Genomic DNA, 26,811 nt, shown 5'->3' with positions numbered 1-26,811 from the left:
TTTTGCCTCAAAAATATATAGGATTTTGTCGGACCACGAACTCTTATAGGCCATGGGGCATAGGGCTAAAATGTGCTCAATTTGACAATTTCGTGCAACAACGCAGGGGATTACTTAAAATTGCTATAGATGGGTTGGGGATGTGCTCCTGAACAAGAAACACCATGTCCCCAGACACCAGGGGTGCTCATTAATTTTTAACGCGCACTTGATGAAAATGCAAGTAAATATATATTCATCAACTATACGTTACTGCATTTTCTTTTATTTCTGGATAGTTTGAGGAGTAAAATTAAAAAAATTGATTGTGATATTGTTTCTAGACCTCCTTTTATGCTACTGCATAATGCTTTGGCATGGGTCGTTTTCCTTTTGAGGCCAAGAAAATTATATCTTGCGAAATTGATAGCAGCCTTCTTTGTTTGTCATCTGGAACTTCTACAAAGTCTGCACCATCCGGCTCACTGGATACACCTATCAGCCAAGCAAGGAAGTTGAACAGTTGAAAAGGAACCTCTGCCTTTACTTTATCTTCTGTTAGGTCGTCAGAAGTAGGTGGCCATGGTGGTGGTGAAGATGGCTTATTGGAGACAGCAGCCTTTATGATAAGTGCAGCGCTATACAGCATGCGTAAGTCGTCATTTGTGGGTGGTACTTTGGATTCTGAAACAGTTGGTATACTCTCCTCTTCATTATCTGTGCTGTCATCTGTTAAACTCCCTGCTGTATCGTCTACCAAGTCCTCGGCCAAATCTTCTGCTGATAGACACTCACTAAACACAATGTCACTCATGTTTCTACTTTTGGCTTTGATGAAGACTAACTGTGGAAAGCTTTTCTGTAGTCGCGTCTTCAGATGCCATGTTCGATATGGTGCATCGATGCCGCTGACATCTTTAATGGCGCGGATAAATATCTTATTGAGTTTACTCAATGTAAGAATTTCTTTGCCTATAATTAGACGTTTTCTGATGGTGTTTTGGCTGAATTTGTCAAAAGCATCAATATAGCCATTTTGAACTGGGGTCAATGGCTTGCCAGGTTTACTCAAAAATCTTGTGTAGTTCTTGTAGCAGCCATGATGGTACTGAAGCTCCCTGGCAACCAAGTCCTCCCCTTCTATTTGATGCAGCATTTGTACATCCTCTTTTGCTTTTGCAGCCTTTAGAAGTTGACCTCCACTGATGAGTTCACATTTTACTAGCCTTACCATTGACCTCTTTCCTGAGATGTGACTGCGCTTGTATTGGTTGCTATGGCAGAAAATGCACTCTTCAGGAAACATATGTCGCCTGCTCCAATCTCTTTGGCTGCTGTTTGCATCTGAGGAACGCAACATTCTCTTTCTGCTGGGCTCTCCACTGCTTTCACTAACTACAACTGGACCATCGTCAAGTTCGTTCATGTCTGTCCCGGCATCTGCATTAAACAGAAGGAAGAAACATATTTTGAGTGATTAGAATTTAACTTTTTTTCAACAAATATGAAACATGTATTTATTTTCTTCCTACCTACCAACCATTGAATTATTGTCTAAACATAAATATACACAATTGTTTTCATTTTTTTTCTTCCAGTTACTTGTATACCCAATTTTTTCTGACAATATATTTTAAAAAAATAATAATACAACAATTATATTTTTGTTTGGCCTTTAGGATATCATGGGATGGAACGTGCAATTTGATGCAACAATAAAAACTTGTGCCATCTCACGTTGGTATTTGCCCCAAATAAAGCCGGCAGCATCATCCATGCATTGACAAAATAGCGGTCACACTCAAAGTAACTGTGCAAGTAAACATTTGCACCTTAAAAGTATACATGCACACTGTGCACAAAAAATTGTCGATAGCTCCGCCGTCTTCCAGGATTTTTTGAGAAACTGTTTAGAACAAAGTCCACATGTTATTTTTTTTAATTGTCGATAGCTCCGACGTCTTCAAGGATTTCTCGGGAACTGTTAAAAACAGTGGGGTTTTTTTTCCGCCACCAAGACGGCAAAGTGTTTTTTCATATCTAATGTATTTCATTGATATTCAGTTGTTGTTTTTCTACTCAGATCAGTGAGTAAATTTTCTTTTTTGCCTCAATAGTAGGTGACGTTTTTTTTCTTCAAAAAACTTCCATGTCCCCCCCCCCCCCCAAGAATCTATTGGTGCATCCCTTGTTATACATTTGTACACGCTTTGCTAGTAAAAATATTAATGACCATGACCACCGCGCAAAAAAACAACAAAACAAAAATACAAAATAAAAATAAACTCAACATGTGTTTATTGTTTATAATTATAGAGTTTAAAATTTTGCAAACATCTGTCTTTTTTAGTAACAAATATCAAATCATGGTTTTTTTAACAACTTCTCCGACAAGGTAAACATACTTTTTATTACCATCATTTACAGGACAGTAAGAAGTACCTACCGTACAATTTAGTAAAAATGTGTAGTCTACATGTACAAAATTATTTCTTAATTCTTTGTGGATCCTAAAAACTGTAATGAGGTGTGACATGAGCCTGATGACATAAACCACAATATCCCCACATATCATGATACTATTACTAAAGTAAAAGAGCATGCTTGCAATAGTACGATTTGTATTATAAATTGTAGTCTTGAAATAGATAAACAAAATCATAAAATGTACATTTCATCATGCATGACTTGCTGAGTCTGCTGTACATTTGTCAATTGAATTTGAAGATACTACTCTTCTAAGGCCAACTCCAAATCTTCCGGAACTTGTTACTAACTTGCTTGAATCAAGCATGATGATTTATTTGATCATGATATATGGCAATGTAATGTGAATTCTATCATCACGATCAGATTCTATCATCATGATCATGTCTATGTTTGCAGAACAATTGAAACTTTTGGCTAAACTTAAAGCTTACTAAAAAAATTACTACATAATCATATTAACTTACCATGAGATGTAGATGTTTCGGTCTTTTTCTCCTTCAGCCTGTTCACTTTACTGATGTCACAAAAGCGACGTGAACAATCATAATGGTAGCCAATGTTGGGATTTTCTGGTTTGGCTTCAATGCAGGATTGTGTATCGGCAAAATCAAGCCCCAGCTTTACCGCACAGTCGGCCAGTAAATCGCGTTCTTTACAGTCATAGAGCAACCATTTACTCGCAAATTCAACAAAGCGGGCCCAGTTTTTATCATTGAATTGAATGAAATGGCTTTTAGTTTTATGGACAACATGCATCACGCAAAATTTGGACGAAAATTGAACAGGTTTTCCTGTCACTGCCGAAGCAATGGGCGTCGCCATCTTGGTTTGTCAGCTACCGAACGGAGCTTAGTATGAGCTGCGTGATTGGCCAATTACGGCACGCGGCACCTGACGTATCTGGAGCGCTCATTCGCTGAATTTATCACGTGAACAACCTTGTCCGCGAATTTTAAACCTGATTTTTTTAATCGAAATTCTTTCTGTATTTGTACTGTATTTTAATGTGCAGGTATATTTATTGGGGACATTATTATATCGAATGGAACGAATATTTTGCTGATTTTCATGAATAAATCAAGTAATCCCCATTCCTGTTGCACGAAAAAGTGGATTTTAATGGTATGCCCCATGGCCTATTAACATTTGGTGAAGCTCGGTTTAAAATTGTAACCTGTAGGCAAGTATGTGAGCGGACAAACACACACACACACACACACACTGACCACTCACCGGCATTTTGAAGTTCATGTAGTTGAAGCTAAACACGAACCTGTCATATTCACAATCCCCATGTCTTAGATTTACAATATTACTAATATTTAAACTTCCGGAAGCATGCGAGCAGCGCTTCAAAAGGGAGGGTTTTCTACGGAATTTTGTGCCGCGGTCTCTTCTCGTTTGATATAAAAAGTGGTCGTCGTGATGTCACATTGAAATATTAAGCGGTGTATAGTTTCAATATCGTTGCTTGCCTTTGGCTTCCCCTCCTTATCCATAACCATAACAACAAGTCGAGGATCCTTTCAGGCCGTCATGGTGATTTCAGGCGTCCTTGGCTTGTGTGCCCGTCACATTTACCTATCGCGGGTACTGGCCACCACCACCTCGCAGCGAGTCCCCGCACGAAAGTACGTGTTGGTGACACGCAGGAGGTTTTTTTCGGAATTAACTTCATTATTTTGCTCCGTCGAGGTAGGCCCGGGCGAGGCGCTTTTGCCTGGATTTGCAACGGCAGCAGCTCGAGAGTGTCGTCGGCTTCCTGAAGCCTCCCGTTGGCGTTTTGTTGCTTTAATATTTTGTATTTTTATTTAATAAGTGACGTTTCGTTTGCATTTCTGTAGCAAACGAGATAAATTGCTGTTACGTCTGGTTAGCGAGATTGCCAAGTTTGACCTTCAATCTGCTCTTTTAGTTTATATTGTTGTGGTTTGCGCGATTTATGCAGGTCGTAGGTTCTTCGTAGACCGGGTGCTCAGTTGGTGTCGTGCTTGCCAAATGCCAATGAAGTGTGCAGTCTCGTTTCATTCCCATCATTATATTGTCGCTCGGTATGGGGATAGGGGCGGGGGAAAGGGGGAGGATAATGTGCAGTGCAGCTCCGTGATGGGCCAAGTGACGTTTTCCTTTGCGTTATCCGGTGGGTTCACGAACTTTACACATTGGTGGGATCGTAAACTTTACACATGGGTCGGATCGTAAACTTTACACAGGGGTCGGATCGTAAACTTTACACATGGGTCGGATCGTAAACTTTACACATGGGTCGGATCGTAAACTTTACACATGGGTGGGATAAACTTTACACAGGGGTCGGATCGTAAACTTTACACATGGGTCGGATCGTAAACTTTACACAGGGGTCGGATCGTAAACTTTACACATGGGTCGGATCGTAAACTTTACACAGGGGTCGGATCGTAAACTTTACACAGGGGTCGGATCGTAAACTTTACACATGGGTCGGATCGTAAACTTTACACAGGGGTCGGATCGTAAACTTTACACATGGGTCGGATCGTAAACTTTACACATGGGTGGGATAAACTTTACACAGGGGTGGGATCATAAACTTTACACAGGGGTGGGATCGTAAACTTTACACAGGGGTGGGATCGTAAACTTTACACAGGGGTGGGATCATAAACTTTACACAGGGGTGGGATCGTAAACTTTACACAGGGGTGGGATCATAAACTTTACACAGGGGTGGGATCGTAAACTTTACACAGGGGTGGGATCATAAACGTTACACAGGGGTGGGAGCATATTTTACTTTACGCAGGGGTAGCATCATAAACTTTACACAGGGGTGGGATCATAAACTTTACACAGGGGTGGGATGATAAACCTTACACAGGGATGGGATCATAAACTTTACACAGGGGTGGGCTCATAAACTTTACACAGGGGTGGGATCATAAACTTTACACAGGGGTGGGATCATAAACTTTACACAGGGGTGGGATCATAAACTTTACACAGGGGTGGGATCATAAACTTTACACAAAGTGAATGGCTCACAACCGTTACGCAAAGTTACTGGATCACAAACTTTACACAAATTGGCGGGATCACATACTTTACACAAAGGGGCAGGATCACATACTTTACACAAAGGGGCGGGATCACATACTTTACACAAAGGGGCCGGATCACATACTTTACACAAAGGGGCGGGATCACATACTTTACACAAAGGGGCGGGATCACATACTTTACACAAAGGGGCGGGATCACATACTTTACACAAAGGGGCGGGATCACATAATTTACACAAAAGGGCCAGATCACAAACTTGACACTCGCATATAATTATATAATACATCTGGTATTGGTGAACTCATCTGTGTCACGTTTTCACTCTGATTCAACGTGTGTGTGTGTGTGTGTGTGTGTGTGTGTGTGTGTGTGTGTGTGTGTGTGTGTGTGTGTGTGTGTGTGTGTGTGTGTGTGTGTGTGTGTGTGTGTGTGTGTGTGTGTGTGTGTGTGTGTGTGTGTGCGCGCGCCTCACAATTCTCTCTTATTCACACACACACACACACACAGTTTATCAGTCTTGTTTTGCTTCTGACTCATGGACTTTGTGTTTTTTGTTTGTTTTTGTTTTTTTAATGCAGTGCCGGGCAAATGGTTCTCCGTTATCGGCAAGCACCTGACCCGGATCACAAGGCAAACAGGCTCGGCATGTTCCTGTCGAGCTTCATGTGGTTCTGGATATTCTGGCATTTGTGGCACACTCCAGAGGAACTATATGTAAGTGGAAATGATGCTTACATGTCAGTGTGCACTGTGCCGTCCTTGCAGCTCGGCTAAATGTAAACGGACGTATTGGTTAGCCACCTGATGGGAAACATGTACAGATCGTTACCTTGGGCTTTATTCAGTTATGCTTTGTTAGAAGAACTCGAGGGCAGGCAAGATAAAGATGGTCGGGGGGGGGGGGGGGGGGGAGACCTCCCCTTAGATTCTCTACATACTAGGAGTAGCGACATGGCACGTCTTGGAAATTTCTGGTCCTGTGGGTAATGGTCAACATTTTCTTTTCATTGAATGAGCACACAATAGTTGAGAGGTCATCATTATATTTCAAATGGCAGAACGTTGTGCCATGGATGCCCCAATCGATCAGAGAAGACTTTCTAAATGTATAGATTCTCTGCAGATGCCGGAAGGAAACAAAATTGGGAAAAAAAGTTATTCCTCTGAAATGGAAACTGACGTTGGGGTGGTTTCTGTGCCAGGTAAGTTGTGGTTCTGTGTGTGTACATTTGTGTGGTGTTGTAATCATATTGTAATTGGTAGTTGGGTTTAACTCGTAAACAGATATAAATCATCATGGAAACATCTCGAAACAATTTGACATGTCAAGAACATCCTGGAAAAGTAGCTTATTAGTAAATAAGTCATGAGTGTGTGCAACGCAAGTTTTATTTATTTATTTATTTATTTATTTATTTATTAGAATTAGTCCAAGTGTTGTTGTTACCATCAGATAATAACATGTCATGGTCCATGACATGGTTAATAGCACAACAAGAAGACGTCATGCGTAGCACGATACTTGCAAAATCCACCGCCCCCCCCCCACCCCCCACCCAAAAAAAGTTTTCCAACAATGAATGATCGTTTTAAGGCCATTTTTCCCCGCTAAAGCGGGGGTTAGCCTTGCGGGCCCCATGACAATCATGGTTCCCTGTTTGAGGCAATGTTTTTATGGCCGGATGCCCTTCCTGACGCCAACCCTGAGTCGCCTCTTACGATGCACAGGGATACGGTGTACCTATTCTAAATCGGGGTACACACCGGGATCATTCATCCCAGCAAGCTGGTACTCAATTTGCCGACCTCGGAAGGATGACAGGCTGAGTCAACCCCCCTGGCGTTAATTCAGCGATCGACCGGGATTCGAACTCAGGATCCCAAGATCCCCAGCCGGCAACCTAACCGCTAAGCCAACACCAGGCTTTCCAACGATACAGCAAATTGTCCATTTCATGAAGATAAAAATTTACAATCTTGATCAAAGCTCGGGTCAACAGGATGAAAAGTGACGATTTTTCAGATGAAAAATGATGATTTTGGAAGGTTGACCTTGAGTTGACCTTTGATCTTTTGACCTCAAAAATAATTAGTTTCCCTATTTAGTGACTCAATGTGCAAATGTTGTTCAATTTTCAAGTCAATCGGATGAAAATTGAGGATGTTAAAAATTTGGCGTATGTTGACCTTTTGGCCTCTGTTGACCTCAAAAATAGATGGTGGTTGAATTCAGTGACCATATATATAAATCCTCAGAAGTTCAAGTCAATCAAATGAAAATTGGTGATTTTAGAAATTTGGCCTATGTTGACCTTTTGGCCTGTGTTGACCTTAAATATACTTGGTGGTTGAATTCAGTGACCAGATATGCAAGTCCTCTTCAAATTTCAAGTCAATTGGATGAAAATTGAGGATTTTAGAAATTTGGCCTATGTTGACCTTTTCACCTATGTTGACCTCAAGAATTCTTGGTGGTTGAATTCAGTGACCAGATATAATAATAATAATAATAATAATAATTCATTTATTTTGTATAGCGCTTTTCATGAAGCCCAAAGGCGCTTTGACAGAGTGCAAAACATAATGCATAACAAAACATGAAAACAACAATTGCAAAAAGACAAGAATCAATAGGGAAATATTTAAAGCAAAAGGAGGGAGAAGGAGAAGTGATAAAAAAACAAAAAAAAAAACACCTTTAGAGGCCATTTTTCCCCGCAAGCGGGGGTTGGCCTTTTTCGGGAACTGTGGTTGTTGTTGTTTTTCGGTCCCCTTTTTGAAGCAATGTTTTACGGCCGGATGCCCTTCCTGACGCCAACCCTTTTTGCCGCCTTTAACGACAAGCAGGGAATTACCAGTGAACTGGTACTCAATTTGCCGACCTCGGAAGGATGACAGGCTGAGTCAACCCCCCTGGCGTTAATTCAGCGATTGACCGGGATTCGAACCCAGGATCCTAGGATCCTAAGCCGGCACCCTAGCCGCTAGCCCAACACCAGGGAGAAGGAGAAGTGATAGTCAGGGGTTAAATGCTGTGGGTTGAATGTTGAATGCAGTGCTGAACAGGTGGGTCTTGAGTGATGTTTTGAATGTGGTGAGTGAGGAATATGCAAGTTATCTTCAAATTTCAAGTCAATTGGATGAAAATTGAGGATTTTAGAAATTTGGCCTATGTTGACCTTTTGGCCTATGTTGACCTTTTGGCCTATGTTCACCTAAAATATAATTTGTGGTTGAATTCAATGACCAGATATGCAAGTCCTCTTCAAATTTCAAGTCGATTGGATGAAAATTGAGGATTTTAGAAATTTGGTCTATGTTGACCATTTGGCCTATGTTGACCTCAAAAATGCTTGGTGGTTGAATTCAGTGACCAGATATGCAAGTGGTCTTCAAATTTCAAGTCAATCGGATGAAAATTGAGGATTTTAGAAATTTAGCAATTTGGTGACCTTTGGCCTATGTTGACCTTTTGACCTATTGCCCCCACAAACAATAGGCTTCTTGCTTTTGACCAACTCTACCACTTTGTGAAGTTTCGTGAAGATCGGTTGAAAATTGTGACCTGTAGGCCGTTGACAAACAGACAGACAGACAGAACCACAAACACAGCCGACCAATATACTTGAAAAATCTTCGATTGTGCAAGTAATAAGTCAGGATCCATTTGCTTTCGGCATCATTTTGTAGTAAAGCAGTATATTGTATTGAAGTTGTTGATGTCTTTGTTCCGAACTAGGGCATGCCCGTACTATATATAAGCTAGGACGTGCCCGTACTTGGGTGCCCGTTCCTTGCCAAAAAAAAAAAAAAAAAAAAATTTGTGTAGGGGTGTGTGTGTGTAAACATCCTCGGGCGTGCCCGTACGTGGGTGCAAAAAAACATGCGTGCAAACAACAACAACAAAAAAAAACTTTGAAACCACGTGGCAGTAACGACCACAGAACCCCCCTCCCTCTATTTACATGAATGGTTTGGTCCATTCGCAACGACCACAGAACCCCCCCCTCTATTTACATGAATGGTTTGGTCCATTCGCAAAGCCAAAGCGAACGACCACAGAACCCCCCCCTCTATTTACATGAATGGTTTGGTCCATTCGCAAAGCCAAAGCGAACGACCACAGAACACCCCCCCCCCCCCTCTATTTACATGAATGGTTTGGTCCATTCGCAAAGCCAAAGCGAACGGCGAACGGCTAAATCGCCATAGCTCGGTAAGTACTTGTCCGATTAATTTCAAACCTTGAAAAGGCACATCCTCGGGTCCCCAGCAATATACCTGGCAAGTTTCAAGTATATCGGACCGGTAGTTGTCGAGAAACAGCGGTCACAGACAAACAAACAAACGTACAAACGTACAAACAAACAGAGATTACTGGAATTATAGATAGATAATGTCATTGAGGAATCAGAAGAGTGGGAGAAAACGAGAAAAGATAAATATAGCTTATTAATTAATCAACGGTGGGAAAATGGAAAACATGGAAGATGAGAGATTTGATGAGAATACAAAATAAACTAGAACGGCACTCGGTAGAGAGCATACCTCCGCCAGGCTGAACAGTTTAGGTTTTCCATCCACTGATGGGCGCGATCTGGATCCGGACCTGAACCAAAATCGAATCGGCTTGTTCTTGTCACCTGACCAACTCATCCACCAAGTTTATTCACAAGTCATCCATAATTTTTTAAAAATATCACGAGCATGACGTGGCGCCTCACCACACGTCGTTTCGGAGGGATAGGGTTATTTGACCATTTCGGTGTCTTTTGGATCTTCATTGTGTTTTGGGTCTTCATTGTGTTTTGGGTCTTCAGGGCCATTTAGGTCTTCATGGTCTTTTGGATCCTTTGGGCCTTTAAGGGTATTTTGGGTCTTTTGGATCTTTGGCGTCTTCAGGGGCTTTTGAGTATTAAGGATCTTTTGTTTCTTCTGAGTCTTTAAGAGTATTTGGGGTATTTTTGGTTCTTTAGGGTATTTAAGGGTCTTTTGGGTCTTCGGGGTGTTTTGGGTCTTCGGGGTGTTTTGGCTCTTCGGGGTTTTTTGGGTCTTCGGGGTGTCTTGGGTCTTCGGGGTGTCTTGGGTCTTCGGGGTGTCTTGGGTCTTCGGGGAATTAAAGGGTCATCAAAGGTCTGAGGAGTCTCAGCAGTCTAAGCGTAATTAAGAGGGTTAATTAAGAGGGTGTTAATTTTAATTGAAGAAGAAGAAGAAGAAGACGTTTTCGTCGTATATAAACATAACGACATAACCATATACGTTTGCTCTATTATAATATGATGTTATATGTCGTTTTTTGCTCTATGTCTCAATGGTGAAGAATCACTTGAAAACATGTGAGTATCCGGATGCAGATTTTCACCAGAATCTGATGAGTTCGTCCTTGTCACAAACCCAACCTGTACACAGAGTTTCGTCCGAATCCGTCGACAAGTTCTTGATATCCTGCTTACAGACAAACAACAACAATGACAAACCACCCTGTATCACCCTTGTCAAGCAGCCAAGGATCTCCCACAGACAGGACACGCAGTCGATCTTCGCAAGCTCTCTCTTTTTTTCACTCACAATTGTTATCTTTTCTAATTCTCTACTCGCTTGACGGATTGCGCATCTGGCGTACATGGTTTTCCTCCATTTCTCTCTTTCACTTTCCCTCTCCCACTGCTTTCAAATTTGTGCATTCTGTCACTACCGATGTGTCTCGTCTACTCACTCGCTCAAATTAGGCACTCATGAGTGTGAACCTTTGCTCTGCCATTACACTTCATTTCGCCACGGTTTCTGCGATACGCTTTGAGGTTAAATCATTCCTGTCTGATTGCATGATTATTCCGACGCGTTGGAAGAACGAAAAGAAAGCATTAATTGATATAATCTTCCTTTTGGGCGCAGAGAAAGAGAGCTTGATTAGAAAACGGACACGTTACGCTTCACACACAATGGGCGCAGGTTCGGTGCGCCACACTTGATGGAAACAAAATGGCTTCAAATTGCAAGTTGTCGCTACTCCTCGTATATCGGGACTCTCGCTCCCCCAACCCCCATACCCATCAATACAGCTCACACACACTGTTACGTTTACGGCGATGAACTGACCACCCGCCGTCCCCTCTGGTTTAAAAATATATATATATTTTTAAGCTGGTGACCCGCCGTCCCGTTTTTTTGTTTTTTTTTAAAGCTGGTGACCCCCCACCCCCTCTGTTTTTTATTTTGTTTTTTTTAAGCTGGTGACCCGCCGCCCCCCCTATTTTTTTTTTTTTTTTTTTTTTTAAAGCTGGTGACCCGCCGTCCCCTCTGTTTTTATTTATTTATTTATTTATTTTTTAAGCTGGTGACCCACTGTCCCCTCTGGGTTTTATTATTATTATTATTTATTTTTTTTAAGCTGGTGATAACCTGAAACAAAACATTTTTTTTCCCCTTGTGTTTGTACTAACTCATTCGTGCTGTGCATTGTGTGAACAGGGTCACTTTGTGTGCCCGGATCCATCCAAGTGGACGGATGAAGAGCTGGGAATCCCACCCGATGATTATATTAAGGATGAATGAGGTAGGCTTTACAACCACAATCTATTCCATGACTATTTCCTTCAATCAGCCAAGGGGTCCAATCGTTGTTGGTGGGAAATAAGCTGTTTTGTTGCCTTTAACAATCGTTCAAAATATCTAATCAAGCTGAGAATGTTGCTTCGACTTCAAGGGGTTTGGCCAATGAAATTATTCCACTGAACAAACTGTACCCCGAAGACATTTTGGAAATTTGCTTCGTTTTGTACTGGTGCACTGTGTTTTCAAAATTGTGTGCATATTTGAGCCGACTGGAGGCCGATTTGATTGTATCAAAGGGATGGACGGTGCCCCACAACTGATACCCAGGAATCCTGGAGGTCATCGGGGTGGTGGGGGGGGGGGGGGGCTGGGGAGGGGTCATTGAGGTCAACCACTGCTTCCGCTCACACCCAGATGACGACCAGGAACCGTTTCACCGTAGATTAATGAATGACTATATATATTTTTCTTTTTTTTCTTCTCCTAATTAGACACCAAACAATACTTGTTCGACCTTGTACCCTTCCTTAATACATAACAATATTATAGCAAAATACACCAAAGATCTGTGGATAGTTTGCATGTATGAAACATTCCTATTCTGTCATGAAGTTGTAGGTAAAGGGAAAAGGTATTTTGTGGATCTCATAACTTTGGCACTGATATCATATCCGTGATGTTGATGCTTCCAGAGACGTCATGCGCTCCATACGATTCTTCCTCTTGTGTCGGGAGGCACCGTGTGTGCGTGCCAACCAACAGCTCTGTCCTGACTCGTCTTTTTTTGCCTTGCCCACTGTTGTGAAGAATTCTAAAATAAAATGTACATTCATTGACATGTCGTTCTTCTTGTGATTCTTCCTCCTCCACCTCAAGCACCATGGTTGTTTGAGATGCAGTGCGCCTTGCTGGCATTACGCCGTTTCAGTCTGGTGGGCCTGCTTTGATCTCGGAAATGTCATAATCACCACAAACGTTCATGAAGGAACACAAGTTTCATGTATTAGTATTGTGAGGAGGGTACTGTATACGACCATTAAAAAGGTATTTGACAATACAACCACGTACTTTTGCATATCTTGATGTACCGCTTGTAATGTCACTAGTAGGGGCTACCTTGCGCTGCCCTAAAGTTGTGGAGGTCATTGACCTCGTGGTGGCTACCTTTTACCTGTGGGCTCGAGGCAGCACTGCCTGACCCCACATTCCAATACACACTTTATAGTGGCCTTGTATAGCTTCTAAACGAACATCAAAGCCAGCATGTGGCAGCTTAACACCTTGTCCTGGTTCTGAAGAACGTACACCCAAAATTTGGGGCCTCTCGGTGCTCCGGTTGGGCCTTGAAAGAATAACGCAAAAACAAACGCATAAACACTTAAAATATTTACAAGATGAACTCCATACGTCAACATCATATACTTATACCGAGCATCCTTCGGTTTTAAATTAAAGTGCTTTTGGTTAAAAAAAAGTGGTTCACTTAAAGTGGTTTTAAATACTTCACTTTTGCAACAAACTTTGCCCCGTTCCTCGAACCTTTGTCCATGGACCTGTCCAAGTGTAATATCTGTCCTTTTACCCAGAATGCTTTGCCCTTCATGAGCGATAAAGGAATGAATCATGGTTTGCAACTTGGTAGCTTGAATAATAATAATTCCTCACTCCCCACCTCCCCCCCCCCCCCCCCCCCCACATTTTTGAGAATAAAGGACATGGGCGGGGTCTGTAAGCAGAAAATTTGATTGGTCGAGATGATGTAAAATGTTGTAATATTTTGTCCAAGTACGTTACTGGTACTGCAAATGAAAGTGCCAAAAAGGGCGATTTGTGTTCTACAGTGTCCAAGTATATAATTCAATTGAAACAAGAAAGAGAAATCAGATTGCAGACCCTCGCTAGGACGTGTTTTCAGTAGCTTTGAAGGCTTTTGTAGTAAAACAAAAATGGCGACTGAACCACGTGACTGATGACGTCATATTTTTTTTTCTCCACCAATTTTTCCCTAGCTGATGCTCAAGAAATTTCATCTTGATCGGATGAAGTTTTGTACTTGTAAAATTATAACGTCATAATGGAGGCACCTACGGCATCATCATTAACATATGTTATTCCACATAGAGAGTTCTTTACAATGAGCCATGTCTCAATTTTTTCTATGCAGCATTTTCGGAGATATAGAGGTGCAATCTTTTTCGGTTTTTACAAGATGGTAGCAGAACCACGTGACCGATATCATCATAATTGTTTTTTTCTCCCCCAATTTATCCCTAGATGACGGTCAAGAAATTTCATCTTGATCGGATGAAGTTTTGTAATTGTCTAATTATGACGTAATAATGGAGGCACCTATGACATCATCATTAACATATTTGATTCCCCATGGAGAGGTCTTTACAATGAGCCATGTCTCAATTTTTTCTATGCAGCACTTTCAGAGATATAGAGGTGCAAACTTTTCGGTTTTTCCAAGATGGCGCCCTACCATGTGACCTATGACGTCATTATTATTAAAAAATTATACAGGAGGAGATGCACCTATGGTGAAAATTTCCGGTCAATCGGACCGACGGTTGCAGAGAAAATCATTTATTCTGTGCGGACAAACAAATAGACAGACAAACAATCAAACGGACTCAAATGCTCCATGTGGAATAACATATGTTAATGATGATGTCATAGGTTCCTCCATTATGATGTCATAATTCGACAAGTACAAAACTTCATCTGATCAAGATGAAATTTGTTGAGCGTCAAGTAGGGATAAAAAGGTGGAGAAAAAAAAAAAAGATGACGTCATCGGTCACGTGGTTCGGCCGTCATATTTGTTTCACGTGATTCCAGTGTCCTGGCTGCCATTGACGGTGCTTTCTGGCCCACTGCAATCGGCGCTGGCGGTGTTGGCTGGTCAGGCGTGGCTTTCTCAGGGGACGCCTGGCACGATAGCCTGCTTGAACCAGTCGTTGGTTGACTAGCCTTCTGGATACAGGCACATTTGTCAGTTGCTGCCACTCAGCCCTAAGCTGATTAGCTGACTTGGTACGGCCATTGTGGACTAACCGGTGCAGCTGGTGATCATCCCTCCTTGTGGTTCCGCGGGGGCGTCCTGGCCTCGGTATTGGAGTAGGGACACCCGTCTGAGCATTTCGTTTCAGGATCTTTGACACCTGACCTTAAGTGATGCCATACTGCCGAGCAATAGCACGCTGTTTCATGCCGTAATTTCGTAAAGCCACCACTCCATGACAAACAGCATTGTCGAGTTGACGGACCATCTCCAGAGGAAGCGGCAATAACATTTGGAGACGTGCAGCAGTTGTTTTCCACTAATACAGAACGCAACAACCCTTGTAAACCCGACTGTGAAGCCATTCATCAAATGCACCTGTCCGTACATTTTGCCACGCCACCTGTGATATAATCCTGTTGTTGACTTCTTGCTGCGACAGACAATCAGTGACATGGTTCTTTTAACAAATCACCAAAGTGTAAAAGAAACTCACCAGATTGATATCCTGAGTTAAGAAAGTAAACCCAAGTCAAGAAAAAAAAAAAATTCCATATTAAATGCCAAGTCTGTATAAACGCACCATGTACCCACACTATGCAATATACATGCTCTATGTAAATGCACCATGTACCCACAACGTACCTGCTACATGTAAACGCACCATGTCCCGCACGTGCCACACGTTTTAATGTACATTTTTTCCCCCCTTGAGGAGGTGAAGAGGTTTATTTCAAAACCGACTCCGATTCTACAACAGGCGGAGGCGACATCAGTGTCATTTGTGTTAAAATCACCTCTGTTGATCTTGGTCATCCTTGTTATGTTCCTATCACGTGATCATTGTCTCTGGGTCAGTTTGTGTCTGTTCTTATCACGTGATCATTGTCTCTGGGTCAGTTTGTGTCTACCTGCAAGTTAGCGAACATCACTACAACACACAAACATGCTACAAAAAGACGGATCTTCTTAACTACTACAGGTCTATCAGGTTATTGTTTCCAATTACAAGCAGGGTCATGGAATCCGTCATCACCTTCCTTTCTCTAACGACTTCATCTCAGATCGTCAGTTCAGTTTCAGATCCGGTCATTCTACCTTGGACGTGCTGCTTTTCCTCTCCCAACAATAATTTGAAGCCCTCAATCTCAAACAGGAGACCTTTACGGATCAAGGTGGGTGTGTTCGTGCAGCACCGTCAATGTTGTACTTCATGTAAACACGGGAAGCACCGTAGTAACGATGTACCTTCGCTACATCAAAGGTAGCTCTGTCAAACGATTGTCCAGCGATTTATATTATTTAATTTCAGCGGCCTCAGATGCCGGAGGCATTATGGTTTTCGGGTTGTCCACCTGGCGATTCAAGATGAACATTCAATTTTGGGTTCAACATGTCAAAGGTGATGCACCCTTTCCACAATAATTTTGCACATCATAACTTGAGTTAGAAGCATCTGATGTTTTGTCTGTTTTACTTTTCTCTCCAATTGCAGCTTCTCTCAATGACCTTTAATTTTCATGAGACCTTTAATTTTTCATGTGACCTTTAATTTTCATGTGACCTTTATTTGAGATCCACCATAAGAGTGGGTTGATATCTAAGGTTGGTGGAGGCACATCCATCGATGCATTCGCATCAAATTTCATTTTCTAGTTGCATAGTAAGAGTGTTTACACATAAGTTTGGGGATACCTTGCTACTTTGGGGATAACAGAGATCCCGCACATCCAGGATGGTATACCCCCGGCTTCACAAAGTCAGGGCCACGACAGAATTAGAGACTCGCTCATCCTGATGCTCCTAACCGAGTAACCGTGTACATATTAATTTAATATCACAACCTCAATGTACAGTCACGTGAAAAAGTAAGTACACCCCATGTAAAGTTTTGACTTTTTCAACACATTTCAACATACAGCTATTTGATCTTCATTTCAACAATATTGATAGATAAAGGTGATATTATATAACAAATATCATGAAACATTTACATTTTGTAGTCCATTGTATAATTTAAATAAACATAAATGCAAATTTCGCATGTGGAAAAAGTAAGTACACCCTTGGCTCTAATAGGTGGTATTGCCCCCTTTGGCAGAAACAACCTCAAGTAGGCGTTTCTTATAACTGTCTACCAGTCTCTGACATCGACTGGGAGAAATTTTTGCCCACTCCTCCATGCAGAATTCTTTCAGCTGTGTGATGTTTGAGGGGTTTCTTGCATGCACAGCTCGTTTCAAATCCCCCCACAACATCTCGATGGGATTTAGATCCGGGCTTTGACTTGGCCATTCCAGAACCCTCCATTTCTTTCTTTTCAGCCATTCCTTGGTGGATTTACTGGTATGTTTAGGGTCATTGTCATGTTGCAAGGTCCACCTTCGGTTGAGCTTCAACTTTCCGACAGATGGCCTCACATTATCCTCAAGCACCCTCTGGTACAATGAAGAATTCATAGTGGATTCTATGATGGTGAGCTGCCCAGGCCCTGATGCAGCAAAGCTGCCCCAAACCATAATATTTCCACCACCATGCTTTACAGTTGGTATCAGGTTCTTGTGGTCAAATGCTGTCTTTGGTTTTCGCCAAACATGTCTTCTGGTACTGTGGCCAAATAGCTCTACCTTTGACTCATCTGACCAGAGCACATTGTTCCAGAAGTGCTGGTCTTTGCCTAGGTGTTCATTGGCAAACTTTAGTCTTGCCCTGATGTTCTTTCTCCACAGCAAAGGTTTCTTCCTGGCACACCTCCCATGTAGATCAAATTTGTGCAGTCTCTTTCTAATGGTAGACTCGTGCACTTTGACATCAACAGTCATCAACGGTCCCGTGATGACATTCTGGGGTTCTTAGAGACTTCTTTCAGCATCTTGCGGTCTGCTCTCGGGCTGAACTTGCTGGGGCGGCCTGGCCTGAACAAGTTGGCAGTTGTTTGGAATCTTCTCCACTTGTAGATGATCTTCCGGACAGTCGAATGATTGATTTCAAATTGTTTGGAGATCTTTTTAAATCCCTTCCCAGACATGTAGGCATCTATAACCTTCTTTCTGAAGGCCTCAGAGAGCTCTTTTGATCTCGGCATGGTGACGCCGCACACTTCAACAACAAAGAGTAAACCAAACTAAATGTCTGAGGTTTAAATAAGACAGGTTCCTCCAAGATCCTCTCTAACGATGTTCTCATCATTTGCACCTGAGCTGGTGCACCTGATTCTAATTTTAGGTATTTGAAGTAGTGATAAATGTCGGGGTGTACTTACATTTTCCACATGTGAAATTTGCATTTATGTTTATTTAAATTATACAATGGACTACAAAATGTAAATGTTTCATGATATTTGTTATATTATATCACCTTTATCTATCAATATTGTTGAAATGAAGATCAAATAGCTGTATGTTGAAAAAGTCAAAACTTTACATGGGGTGTACTTACTTTTTCACGTGACTGTATGTAGCTGAAGAGTTCCATCAAATGTAAAAGACCTGGTATGTTTAATATTTTTGGCCATATCCTATAAATTAATACACTCTTTTGGCTTCCCGAGTTATTCTCTTAAATAATGTCTGTTTACTCCTACAATGATGAGAGTGGACTGTAGTCCTGTTATTTTATATTTAACAAATGCCTTCTGCTTATCCTTAACTGCACTGTGTACCTCTCCGCTCATCCACATTGGTCTTTTTCTACCTCCACCATTACACCTCACTGAAATATACACATTTGCTCCTTGAAGGGTGTCCATCTCTTTGATGCAGACAGTCCTTTTGTTAGCTCTTCTAATCTGGAGCACCTAACTCTCTTCTCATTCCCTAAAAGTTTCCTGAAATGTAACAGCTCTACCATACAATCCAAAACTCCACATGGTACCAGGGAGGAGCATGAATAATTCAGAAAGGCCTGTACAAACAGAAAAGTATTGATTATGGGGTATTTTTTTATTTTCCAGGGATAGATTGGGTCCAGAAACGGGGAAAGAACAGAGCCAAGGAGGATTTTCTACTATTACGATAAATGATGGAGTAAGCAAGACACAGAGCACAAGGTGTAATCCATATTAAAATGTCATCGTCTTTGAACTGTCAAAGTACTGGTAACATGCTGGGTCCCTCGAGTATCCCATAGAGTGGTTTTCATGTCTCATTAAGAACTTGTGACTAAATTAGATATTTGGGATTGTAGTGTTTTAATCCCGATAACCTTTCATGCAGACGATTTGTCAACCATTCCGCCAACACCACAAGAGAAAAGATGGTGTGTGGAAGAGATGAATGTTGGAGAAAGCTGCAAAGTCTCTTATCAGCCCACAGAGAGATCACCACCAGCCAACAGAGAGATCCCCATCAGCCCAGATAGATATTCCCATCAGCCCACAGAGAGATCCCCATCAGCCAACAGAGAGATCCCCATCTGCCCAGATAGAGATCCCCATCAGCCCAGATAGAGATCCGCATCAGCCGAGATCGAGATCCGCATCAGCCCGGATAGAGATCCCCATCAGCCCACATGGAGATCCCCATCAGCCCACATGGAGATCCCCACCAGCCAACAGAGAGATCCCCACTAGCTAACAGAGAGATTCCCATCAGCCCTCAGAGAGATCTCCATCAGCTCTCAGAGAGATTCCCATCAGCCCTCAGAGAGATCCCCATCAGCCCTCAGAGAGATTACCATCAGCTCTCGGAGAGATCCTTATCAGCCCTCAGAGAGATTCCCCACACCTCTCAGAGAGATCCTTATCAGCCCTCAGAGAGATTCCCCACACCTCTCAGAGAGATCCCCCAATGGACCTAATAAGGCAAAAGCCCCACCCAGAATAGGCGTAGAATCAGTGGGCAGAGAGGAAGGCCGGTAAGCCACGCCCCGTGGGACGCGATTGGCTCTGAGAAGTGAGGAAGAGGAGTGTGCTTGGTCGGTTTGATAGGACAATAAGCTGGCCATTTTGTGTGCTGAGATATTTTGTGCACGCTTTTGGAGAGCTAGGAGCTTTTGTTGCATCGGCAGCATTTTGAAAGAGGTCTTGGCTGTGGTGCTCTTCGGGGGAGCTGGAGGCCGCGTTGTGCTCCCCCAGACGGTGGTGGAACCTAAAAGAGAGCAATCTTCGCTGCTCGCCCCACGGCTCTGTGCCTTTGACGCACGGGCTTTCGTCGTCCGTTGCCATCTTGTGCGCAACGCTTTCGTCGTCCGTTGCCATCTTGTGCGCTCAAGCGCTGGAGGTTCTGAACCTTGCCATCGCCACACTCTCGAAGGATGCCCCATTTTGGGCTACAGATAAGTGCCGGCAAAAAGGGAACATTTTATTTTATTTTCCCCTGTATGTGTGGTTGAGTCTTGTGTGGAGGGTCCCTCAAAATAGGATTTAGTTTTACCTCTGTCTTTATTTCGACATTTTCGTCCGTACTTTATTTTGTTATGAAATCATTTGTGTTGCATTTTATTTGTGGTTTTGGAATAAACCCGAGTTTTTCGTTCAGTTAAACATTTCACATATTTTCCATCCCGTGTGCGCCAAAAATAACCGCCATTTTATTGGAAGTCGCCTCGAAAGTTGAGGCTGGTTTGGCTATCTGTCCCTGGGTGATTTTAATCGCCGAGGGACGCGACAGTATTCACCCCCGACCAATAATGCCACATTTAGATTAATTAATAATTATGTAGAAACTATTTTTCCAAATGAACTTTTTTAACTGAAAAGATCAAACCTAACACTTATAGTTGAAGGAGGTTACCTGTCAGGAATACCTACAAAACACGTACAAATCAAAATTCACTGGTTGAAAAAGTATTCAGCCCCTGAGGTCAGTACTTGGTTGAAGCACCTTTTACAGCAATGACTTTGATGAGTTTTTTTGGGGTAGTCGTTCTCCTACCAGCTTTGCACAGTGAGATGGTGAAGTCTTTGCTCGTTGCTTAATTGAAAATGGTTCTAGTTCTGCCAAGCTTGTTGGGGATCATCGATGGACTGCAATCTTCAAGTCTCGCTATGCAGTCACGTGAAAAAGTAAGTACACCCCATGTAAAGTTTTGACTTTTTCAACATATTTCAACATACAGCTATTTGATCTTCATTTCAACAATATTGATAGATAAAGGTGATATAATATAACAAATGTCATGAAACATTTACATTTTGTAGTCCATTGTATAATTTAAATAAACATAAATGCAAATTTCGCATGTGGAAAAAGTAAGTACACCCCTACATTTATCACTACTTCAAATACCTAAAATTAGAATCAGGTGCACCAGCTCAGGTGCAAATGATTAGAACATCGTTAGAGAGGATCTTGGAGGAACCTGTCTTATTTAAACCTCAGACATTTAGTTTGGTTTGCTCTTTGTTGTTGAAGTGTGTGGCGTCACCATGCCGAGATCAAAAGAGCACTCTGAGGCCTTCAGAAAGAAGGTTATAGATGCCTACGAGTCTGGGAAGGGATTTAAAAAGATCTCCAAACAATTTGAAATCAATCATTCGACTGTCCGGAAGATCATCTACAAGTGGAGAAGATTCCAAACAACTGCCAACTTGTTCAGGCCAGGCCGCTTTAGCAAGTTCAGCCCGAGAGCAGACCGCAAGATGCTGAAAGAAGTCTCTAAGAACCCCAGAATGTCATGACGGGACCGACAGGTAGCTCTTGCCACTGTTGATGTCAAAGTGCACGAGTCTACCATTAGAAAGAGGCTGCACAAATTTGATCTACATGGGAGGTGTGCCAGGAGGAAACCTTTGCTGTCCAGAAAGAACATCAGGGCAAGACTAAAGTTTGCCAATGAACACCGAGGCAAAGACCAGCACTTCTGGAACAATGTGATCTGGACAGATGAGTCAAAGGTAGAGCTATTTGGCCACAGTACCAGAAGACATGTTTGGCGAAAACCAAAGACAGCATTTGACCACAAGAACCTGATACCAATTGTAAAGCATGGTGGTGGAAATATTATGGTTTGGGGCAGCTTTGCTGCATCAGGGCCTGGGCAGCTCACCATCATAGAATCCACTATGAATTCTTCATTGTACCAGAGGGTGCTTGAGGATAATGTGAGGCCATCTGTCGGAAAGTTGAAGCTCAACCGAAGGTGGACCTTGCAACATGACAATGACCCTAAACATACCAATAAATCCACCAAGGAATGGCTGAAAAGAAAGAAATGGAGGGTTCTGGAATGCCAAGTCAAAGCCCGGATCTAAATCCCATTGAGATGTTGTGAGGGGATTTGAAATGAGCTGTGCATGCAAGAAATCCCTCAAACCGCACAGCTGAAAGAATTCTGCATGGAGGAGTGGGCAAAAATTTCTCCCAGTCGATGTCAGAGACTGGTAGATAGTTATAAGAAACGCCTACTTGAGGTTGTTTCTGCCAAAGGGGGAAATGCCACCTATTAGAGCCAAGGGTGTACTTGTGTTTTCTACATGCGAAATTTGCATTTATGTTTTTTTTAATTATACAATGGAATACAAAATGTAAATGTTTCATGATATTTGTTATATTATATCACCTTTATCTCTCAATATTGTTGAAATGAAGATCAAATAGCTGTATGTTGAAATATGTTGAAAAAGTCAAAACTTTACATGGGGTGTAATTACTTTTTCCCGTGACTGTAAATGTGCTATTGGGTTCAAGTCAGGACTTTGACGGGGCCACTCAAGAACATTTATTTTCTTCTTATTCAGCCACTCCAGTGTGGCCTTCGCTTTGAGCTTCGGATTATTGTCCTGCTGAAATGTGAATCTTCTACACTGTTTCAGATTCATGGCTGATTCAAGCAGGTTTTCATCAAGGATTCTCCTGTACTTTGAACCTCCCATTGTCCCTTCTATCCTGACAAGCTTTCCAGTCCCTGCTGATGAAAAGCAGCCCCATAACATGATGCTGCCAACATCATGCTTGACAGTAGGGATGGTGTTGACTTGGTGATGTGCAGTTTTAGACTTGTGCCAGACATAACACTGAATTTAGACTAAAAAGTTCAATTTTTTATCTCGTCTGAACTCAAAACTATTCTCCTCATGCTTGCAGTATCATGAAGATGCTTTTTTGCAAACCTCATGCTACGAGCTTTTAGGTGCGTCTTTGTCAGCAATGGCTTCTTACTTGCCACCTGTCCATAGAGGCCAGCTTGTGAAGGGAACAGAATATTGTTGATTGATGAACACTGACCTCCATCTTGGACATTGAGCCTCGTATATCTTTCAAAGTCATTTTTGGATTTACAGTGACATCCCGAACCAGTTTCCTGCTTGCCCGGCTGTTGAGTTTGGATGGGAAACCTGATCTGGGTAGATTCTTTAATTTTAAATTTTAAATTGATAAATGTTGGACTGTCATGAGCATCTCCTTCATAGAACCTTTTGAACGGCCCACGCACATGACCTACTTCTATCGAAAGGGATCTCAGGAAATGTTAAATTAACCACAGAAAAAAAAACTTTTCTTATTTGTCTGAAACCCTCAAATGGTGGCCAGGTAATAGTAAAGCATTAGCGTTTCGTGTCTATTGCTTTTGACAGCATCACAGTTGCTTTTCTGAGCTCCACCATTTTCTCCAAGTTATCAAAACCACACAGTCTTCATTGTACAGGATGTCCCATAAATCATACTACCTCCATGTTAACAGGTTTTGTTCCCCTCCCATCCCATAAATTGTTTAGGGTTTTTGAAGATGACATAAGAGATGAGTGACCGGAACACCTTTTCATTAGAAAAGCATTGTGATAATTATTTATTTGAGTGCAAGAACATAATCAAACTGGGAAGTCCCCTGAGAAACTTATTTGATGACTTTCAAGCCAAATTTCACAAGAACCCAACTTTTTACTTGCGAAAATCGAAGAATTTTCAACTATATTGGTCGGGTCTTGTGTGTTATTCTGTTTTTTGTCTGTCTGTTTGTATATCAGTCGCCTACAGGTCACAATTTTCAAGAAGCCTATTGCTTTAAAGGTCAATAGGTCAACAATGGCCAAAGGTCACCAACTTTGTCAAATTTCTAAAATCCTCAATTTTCATCTGATTAACTTGAAATTGAAGGAGGATTTGCATATCTGGTCACTGAATTCAACCACCAAGTATCTTTGAGGTCAACATAGGCCAAAAGGCCAACAAAGGCCGAATTTCTAAAATCCTCAATTTTCATCTGATTGACTTGAAAATCTAAGAGGATTTGCATAATAGGTCATTGAATTCAACCACAAATTATTTTTGAGGTCATCATAGGCCAACAACTTATCTTTGGGATTTCGCAAGTATCGTGCTACGCACTACATATTTCTTGATATTATTTATTTGTTAGTTTTTGTTTGTTAAAAAAAAATTGTATACAGAGTTTTCATTAGGCTCGTGGAAAGGCTTGAACACCGAAGGGATCAGGACACAACAGAACAAAAGGAACAGTAGAAAGAGGGGCAAACACCAATAGCAGGGTTGAAGGTAAAATCCAGGGAGACTTGGACAAACAATAGATGTGGGGAGGAATGAGGGGGAAGGGAAGACATGAGGTGGACAAGATGAATACAGAAGGAAACTATCAAGAAGGGAATTTTGAAATTTGGAAGGAAGTTGGCTTTGGGGGGGGGGGGGGGGGGAGGGGGGAGGTTGGTTAACGAGGGTAGAAAAGATCATGGATTTTGATTGATCATGATCATTTGGATCAAAGATCATAAATTGGAGATTATCTGAGATGGTGATGAACAGCTGTCTTGAAGACCTGCAGGGAAGAATGAGATTGAAAAGGATGTGGAAGTTGGTTCCGCAGGTGGGAAAAAAGAGCAGCAAATGAGTGGAGGTGAGCAGTGATCCTGGATTAAGGTAGTTTCACCAGAAGGGAGTTGATGGTGGGTTGTGTGGTGGACCTGCAGAATACTGGGTTCCATCAAGGTTTGAGGAGAGGGAAGAGGCTGCTGCCTATCTGTGTGAAGGATGAGGGATATTATGACAGATGGTGGAGTCATCAGCAAATAAATAAAGAGGATTTGCAGAGAATCAGAGAGATCGTTTATGAAGATCAGGAATGGGATGGGACTAGAACACTGCTTTGGGATACTCCAGCCTTGACAGAATGAGGAGATGAAAGGATCCCATTAAGAGCCAGCCACATGTTAGCTACGAGAGCTGAGGAAGTCAGCGATTCAAGAGGAGTTGGCCTTGGATGCCATCGACAGAAGGTTATGAAATACTATATGTGAAAACAACTAAAATAAGTCCACGTGCTGTATTTGCTTTATTCTGCTCACCCTATTCTAGGAGCAAAGGGTTCAGGGTTCAAGGGACTTTTAGGACACCATGTACACTGTGGAGCAAGACTTACAGAAAGATGTAATCCATGGTAAGGAGCAGCCGAGCGATCCAACAACTTAATAAAATACAATGAAGACAACAATATACGAGATCATTATGTACAAGCAGGTGTCCAAAAGCATAGCAAATTGTACCTTGCTAAAACGAGCTCTGCGTAAACACAGCCTTCTTCGACCCATGCCGATGTCTGTGTGACGTCACAAAAGCCTTTCACTCCAATTAGCCTCAGATATAAAGCTTCAGCTTCGTTTGCATCCGTGTGGAAAGGTCACAAGCACATCCAGCTCCAATTTACACTTATTAAAACAACTGTGACTTAAATAGAGCTTAAAACCCGCACTTGATCAGCATCATCCGAAAATAAGCTAAAAGCTAGCTGAATCATTCATTTACGTTGCAACAATATAATGATTCACTTGCTTTGTTTGTGACAATAATAAAACAATTTGCTTTGTGAGAATAACAAAACAATTAATTTGTTTTGTTTGTGAGAATAATAAAATAATTAATATGTTTTGTTTGTGAGAATAATAAAACAATATGTTTTGCTTGTGAGCATAATAAAACAATTAATTTGTTTTGTTTGTGAGAATAATAAAATAATTAATATGTTTTGTTTGTGAGAATAATAAAACAATTAATATGCTTTGTTTGTAAGCATCATAAAACAATTTGCTTTGTGAGAATAACAAAACAAATTAATTGTTTTGTTATTCTCACAAAGCAAATTAATTGTTTTGTTATGTTTGTGAGAATAACTAAACAATTAATGTTTTGTTTGTGAGAAAAATAAAATAATTACCTTGCTTTGTTTGTGAGAATAACAAAACAATTCATTTGCTTTGTTTGTGAGAAAAATAAAACGATTATTTTGCATTGTTCGTGAGAAAAATAAAACAATTAATTTGCTTTGTTTGTGAGAAACATAAAATAATTAATTTGCTTTTTTTGTTGGAATAACTAAACAATTAACTTGCTTTGTTTGCAAGAACAAAACAATTATTTTGCTTTGTGAGAAAACAAAACAATTAATTTGCTTTGTTTGTGAGAATAACAAAACAATTAATTTGCTTTCTTTGCGAGAATAACAAAACAATTAATTTGCTTTCTTTGCGAGAATAACAAAACAATTAATTTGCTTTCTTTGCGAGAATAACAAAACAATTAATTTGCTTTCTTTGCGAGAATAACAAAACAACTAATTTGCTTTCTTTGCGAGAATAACAAAACAATTAATTTGCTTTCTTTGCGAGAATAACAAAACAATTAATTTGCTTTCTTTGCGAGAATAACAAAACAATTAATTTGCTTTCTTTGCGAGAATGACAAAACAATTAATTTGCTTTCTTTGTGAAAATAACAAAACAATTAATTTGCTTTCTTTGCGAGAATAACAAAACAATTAATTTGCTTTCTTTGCGAGAATAACAAAACAAT

At 41.3% G+C, this 26,811-nt stretch overlaps 2 protein-coding genes across 2 annotated transcripts; one reads left to right on the top strand and one right to left on the bottom strand.

Annotated features, from left to right (window-relative positions):
- Nucleotides 1-321: 321 nt before the first annotated feature.
- Nucleotides 322-3,302, bottom strand: LOC144893232 (uncharacterized). Its single transcript, XM_078783004.1, has 2 exons — nucleotides 2,934-3,302; nucleotides 322-1,419 (listed from the first exon to the last, which is right to left on the bottom strand). Exons 1-2 carry the CDS (start codon nucleotides 3,289-3,291, stop codon nucleotides 332-334), a joined length of 1,446 nt encoding a protein of 481 aa, XP_078639130.1. The 5' UTR covers nucleotides 3,292-3,302; the 3' UTR covers nucleotides 322-331.
- Nucleotides 3,303-3,823: 521 nt separating this feature from the next.
- Nucleotides 3,824-12,902, top strand: NDUFB2 (NADH:ubiquinone oxidoreductase subunit B2). The gene is made up of 4 exons (XM_068124107.2): nucleotides 3,824-4,100; nucleotides 6,090-6,225; nucleotides 11,983-12,067; nucleotides 12,759-12,902. The coding sequence occupies exons 1-3, from the start codon at nucleotides 4,006-4,008 to the stop codon at nucleotides 12,064-12,066; spliced, it is 315 nt and encodes a 104-aa protein (XP_067980208.1). The 5' UTR covers nucleotides 3,824-4,005; the 3' UTR covers nucleotide 12,067; nucleotides 12,759-12,902.
- Nucleotides 12,903-26,811: the final 13,909 nt, after the last annotated feature.

Source organism: Myxine glutinosa, chromosome 8, assembly GCF_964187855.1.
Source record: "Myxine glutinosa chromosome 8, kmMyxGlut1.1, whole genome shotgun sequence".
Taxonomy (NCBI): domain Eukaryota; kingdom Metazoa; phylum Chordata; class Myxini; order Myxiniformes; family Myxinidae; genus Myxine; species Myxine glutinosa.
Note: the sequence above shows the minus strand (reverse complement) of the source record. Positions and strands in the feature narration are given on the sequence as shown.

Coding starts and splice junctions, on each gene's coding strand:
- LOC144893232 (XM_078783004.1), bottom strand. CDS start 3,291: ATGGCGACGCCCATTGCTTCGGCAGTGACAGGAAAACCTGTTCAATTT. Junction 1,420..2,933: donor CGAAACATCTACATCTCATG/GTAAGTTAATAT, acceptor TGTTTAATGCAG/ATGCCGGGACAGACATGAAC.
- NDUFB2 (XM_068124107.2), top strand. CDS start 4,006: ATGGTGATTTCAGGCGTCCTTGGCTTGTGTGCCCGTCACATTTACCTA. Junction 4,101..6,089: donor CAGCGAGTCCCCGCACGAAA/GTACGTGTTGGT, acceptor TTTTTAATGCAG/TGCCGGGCAAATGGTTCTCC. Junction 6,226..11,982: donor ACACTCCAGAGGAACTATAT/GTAAGTGGAAAT, acceptor TTGTGTGAACAG/GGTCACTTTGTGTGCCCGGA.